Consider the following 4,978-nt stretch of genomic DNA (forward strand, 5'->3'; position numbering starts at 1 on the left):
AAAAAAAAAAAAAAAAAAAAAACCAACCCAAAAAACAACAACGAAAAAAAAAAAAAGGAGAAAAGAAAAGTTATGCTGTGTTATTCAGGGAACAATGATACAAGAAAATAAATCTGTACAGATGCCCCCAGGTATTTTCGATGCCTGCCTAAGCATGTATGAAATCCTGAGTTCAGTCTCCAATACCAAAAAGCAGGTCAGGGGACAGGAAATTGGGTCCTACCAGTTTGGATCATTTGAAATTAGAAATACCTTAGTATGATAAACTTTGAAAGGAAAATAGGCATTTTCATAACTGCATTATGCAGCCAGAATAAAATAAGTGTTCCCGCCGCAAATGCCACAGCAACACCGTAAATTTCTCATCATCATTTAAATTGAGAGATTCAAAATTATGGTTTATTTCTTACATTTGTTTTTAAAATTTAGTAGCATATTTCACTATTAGCATTCCATTTGTGTATAAACTAAGATTACTTTGGTAAAGAGTTTTATTCACTTATGATTCTAGTGGGCAATATAGTGAACTCAGTTTACTAACTATACTTATTCTGTGTTGCCTTACCTTACAAAGTCTGAGCGAAAGCCAAGGCAGAAACTGCTGTTTGCACATTGCTCTTGTTTCCTTGGCTGCACTGGGCTCTGCTAACTTTTCGTGTTGTTGGGCTGTTAACAGTTCGCATGGACTCATGTCACTTTACTGATAACCGTCACCCAGTCGCATCTGGTCATCCAAAATCTGTTTGAAGGCATGATCTGGTAAGGGGATGACATTACACTGTCGTAGTTACGTCCGTAACACTGGGCTGTGTCTCCCAGATGTCCACATCAGCATACTATGTGCTGCTCTTCTGTCCTATTAAAATTACTGAGTTTGCCTGTTGTTCCACAGTGCTTAGGCTTCATTAACAACCGGAAACTTTCTTAAAATTCCAAATGAAGTGCAGAAAGTCCGCACAAAAGCCCCCGGTATATTTTCAGAGGCCAATACATCTTACTGGGACTTTTATAAAGCACAGATTTCAGAAAGAGTTTAGTATTTACGTGAAATGTGAGAAGAATATGAACGTTTACTTGTCAGCAAGCGTGTGCCAGAGACGCCTTTTCCAGCATTTAGGGAAAAGTCCGGTGGTTTCTCCCCGGCTTCTGTGAGGAGTGAGTTTCTAGATTCCAGAGGTATGGAATTATAGTTCTGCAGCAGTGCTGTGAAGATTCAGAGAGCAAAATTGTAAGCTTAATAGTCAAAATTAGTTGGGACAAAGGCTTAACATTTAAAAAAAAATGATTATATCCCCCCCACCCATTCATTTTAAGCCCATTAATTAAAATAGTATAAAATTATTAGGTCTATTAATGTAAATTTTATTCCCTGGTAGTGTCATGTTTTTCACCAACACCCTCGTGTGTGCGTGTGTGTGCATATGTGTGTATAAACACTTGAAATCATTTAAGTTTGTCTGCCATATGAAAACTTTTCTTGAGGGGGAGCAGCTTCTAAAATAAGTAGATTATGGGCTTAACACAATCACAGAATTGGGGTAAAAATGAATAATTTTTCCGAGAAGAGAATTTGCTTTAAGGGTTTGGTATAAATTTATCAGATTATGCTCTAAACGGGTTGACTCATTTCTATTTTAAAAGATTACTTTTCTTAAAAGAAATTTTACTTTTTGTAACTCATAAAATTAAGATTTAAGTGTCCATAACCATAGAAATTGATTATTTAATATTTTTCTTAGCCATATTCTCTTAGTATGTTAGTTTATTTATACATTGTGATCTCCTTAATTGCTAAATGAGGAAATAATATTTACTGCTTCTACTAATGTTTTGCCAAATGTTAGCTTTGGGCTGGGCTGAAGCATAATCCGAAGGGTATTACATTGGTTCATTATGACTCATAAGTCTGTATGAATATTTATTGCTTAATCATATGGACTTTTTCTCTCCTGACTTTTTCTTTTTTAAAGGTTCCTTGTTCCAATATCAAGTGTTATTTGCAATGACATTACTGCTTACCTTTTTGGATTTTTTTTTGGAAGAACGCCATTAATTAAGGTAATGAAAAATGTTACATGCAAGTCACTCCCACCTGTAACCTTAAAAGCTGTCCACTGGAGGACATTTTCAGCCACTCAGCAGTGATGCACATTGCCTTCTATCTAAAATATGACTTTTACACTCAAACTTGTTTTATGCAAGTAATAATAAAAAAGATTGAAAGAAAAGTACAAGCAGATTGTTGCCACATAGTTTGGTCGTGCTTATAGGTAGTGGAGGCAAAACAAGAAATGAAATGCGTTAGCCAGGCTTGGTGGTGCCTACCTGTATTCCTCGCATGGGGGGAAACTGAAGCAGGAGGATTACAAGTTCAAGCCCTACCTGGACAAAATAGCAGGACTTGTCTCAATAAAAAATAAAAACAACTGAGGATGTAGCTCAGTGCTAGAGAGAATGCTTGTGTTCAATCCTAAAAAAAAAAAAAAAAAAAAAAAAAAAAAAAAGTTCTACAGCTATTTTGAGTAAGAAAGAAATAAGCCAGTTCTTCTTGGAAATTATACCTTTTTCTTAGAATTAATTTTTCTAATAAAGAAGAACTTTTATGTTGGGGCTTCAAACAGGATTTATTGCACATATTGGGCAAAGCCTTCAGTACTCTTCCCACAGATAGATTACTTGGCTACTGTGATATTATTCGAAGGCAGTTTAGGCAGGGACTGAGCCCATGAGTTGGGTATAAAGCCTGTGTGTTCAAAGTGTTGTGGGTAGTTAGTGTTTGTGGAGGAATGGACTGTTTGTCCTTCAGAAAACCTTCCACAAACTCTTCTGTGGGGGCTGGGGTGTTGCTCAGGGGTAGAGCGCTTTCCTAGCATGCATGAGGCCTTGGGTTCAATCCCTAGTGCCAGAAAAAGAAAAAAATAGTCTCTTGAGAATCCAGCACAGTACCAGCCAGAGCTGTAAGGATACTGGCAGTGAGGTATGGACCTTTAAAATAGCTCTAAAGGGGCTGCAGTATGAAAGTAAGTTTAAGTATTCAAGAGGTATGTGTGAGCTGTTCTGGCTTAGAGCAACTCCTAGGACTCTAGACGGATCTCAGTGGCTAATATTGAATATAGCTTTCTAGTGCCTTTACAGGCTGGATTAGCTGTATAATATCTTCTGGCAGTTGAGTAATTAATCTCTAAACTGATCTGATGTGGATTAACTAGATTTGATAAATTATCTTTAATCAGTAAACTCTTGAATTTGAGATACTCCTGCTTTATGGCAACAATAAGGCTCAAGTTTATCTAGGAGGGAATGTGTCCCTTCCTTCTCTGTACAGCAGGATTCTTATCAGATTTGCTAAGAAACCATATCTGCCAACCATTTTGGTTTTGGGTTTTATCGGCATCAAGACAAGAGCTCCATAAATAGCTCAATGAGTTCACTTGTAATCCATTTCTAACCTCAGAAGGTTCCCTCTGAAATGTGGCTTCTGTCACTGTTCCATGGAACCAGTAATCATGAAGACTATCAGTGATCTCTTGACCCCAGCCTGTTATCTGCCCCAGCAACTTCGGGCAGTCTCCACCATCATCTGCTCCTAAATCTTTTCCTTTGGCCCCTGCATAGCTGTTCCAGACTTTCCTCCAGGTTTCTCTCTCTGAATGCCCCACTGACCAGAAAACCATAGCTCAACTCTGAAAACAAACAACATTTATTTTCAGAGATGCACCATGATCCTGTCTTTCTAGAGACTGGCATAGATTGTGAGGGGAGAAAAGGAAGTTTGTGAATACTTGAGGAACAAATACAATGTTTGGACTGTTGAGCATCTTACCATTTCAGAAAGAGATCTCTTTATGTATTGCATGTTAGGAATGTATGAAGCAGCATCTCTGTACATGTTACACTCATGCCTGTTTCGGTCCGTAGCAGGTCAGCACAGATTGTGTGTACCTCGAATGAAGATATGTCACCCTTACTCCAAGCAAGCATGGACATTGTAGAATACTTACTTCACCATACAGTAGATAGCTCTTTGAGGGGGGAAAATCTCAATAATGTGAAACAAATAGGCATTTGCCCAAGTAAATCAGAATCACAGAGTGAAGGAAAAAAGATTTTTAAACGGTTCCAATAAGAGAAAAGAAAGGAGGGAGGCACAAAGTATTAAGAGAACTCCTCGGCCAGGGTTTGCCTGTCTGTTGTGTTTTGTAAGTGCAGTAACTTTTTAATTTTATTTGACCTTTTTTAGTTGTCTCCTAAAAAGACTTGGGAAGGATTCATTGGCGGTTTCTTTTCTACAGTCGTGTTTGGATTCATTGTGAGTTTTACTAGGATTTTTATTTATATTTTTCAATTGCAAGTTTATTAGTCTGATTTAAACCTTAAAAAATAAACCACAAAATGCTGATAATATATTTATTGAAACCTGTTACACAGAATCAGCTCTGTACCCCAGGACCCTGGCTGCATACCAGAGTCACCTGCAGAGTTTAAACTCAATCTGTGTCCCAGCCTTGTCCCAGGGTGACTGACTTCCTCAGGTGGCTTGATGGACAGCCAGACTTGAGATCCACCTTTGTGGCATTGTGTTTTGATAGTTTCTTATTACTGTTCTGCCTTGTGGGGACATGGGTGCTAAGACTGTGGTGTCTGAGTGATAGCAGAGAATGCAAATGGTGTTAAAAACTCTACCCTCTTAATTCTTGGTGACCATGTGGCTCAATGGATGGTTCCTGTTATGAGCTCAATTTGCAGAAGTCTGTTAGTTATACATAATGTTAACTTTTAGCTATGAATAATGAATATTGTTCATGTTTTAAAATGAGTTTATAATTATGCAGAAAGTTTCAGTTTATATTAAAAGGTGTAAGAATAAAAGGTAAGAATCAGTAAGGTTACTGTAAATGACTAGATATAAGATAAATATGCAGGGCCAGGGATTTAGCTCAGTGGTTTCGCCGCCTGCCTTGCACGTATAACGGCCCAA

The 4,978-nt window shown here is 37.8% G+C and overlaps 1 protein-coding gene across 1 annotated transcript in view; it reads left to right on the forward strand.

Annotated features, from left to right (window-relative positions):
- Positions 1 to 4,978, forward strand: part of Cds1 (CDP-diacylglycerol synthase 1) — a 43,538-nt gene that overhangs the window by 28,064 nt on the left and 10,496 nt on the right. Inside the window, exons 7-9 of the mRNA XM_010619458.3 lie at positions 677 to 759; positions 1,971 to 2,058; positions 4,241 to 4,309. Of these exons, the coding sequence (XP_010617760.1) occupies positions 677 to 759; positions 1,971 to 2,058; positions 4,241 to 4,309 (240 nt within the window). The remainder of the gene's footprint in view (positions 1 to 676; positions 760 to 1,970; positions 2,059 to 4,240; positions 4,310 to 4,978) is intronic.

Source organism: Fukomys damarensis, unplaced genomic scaffold (genome assembly GCF_012274545.1).
Source record: "Fukomys damarensis isolate Sample0158 unplaced genomic scaffold, DMR_v1.0_HiC HiC_scaffold_37, whole genome shotgun sequence".
NCBI lineage: Eukaryota > Metazoa > Chordata > Mammalia > Rodentia > Bathyergidae > Fukomys > Fukomys damarensis.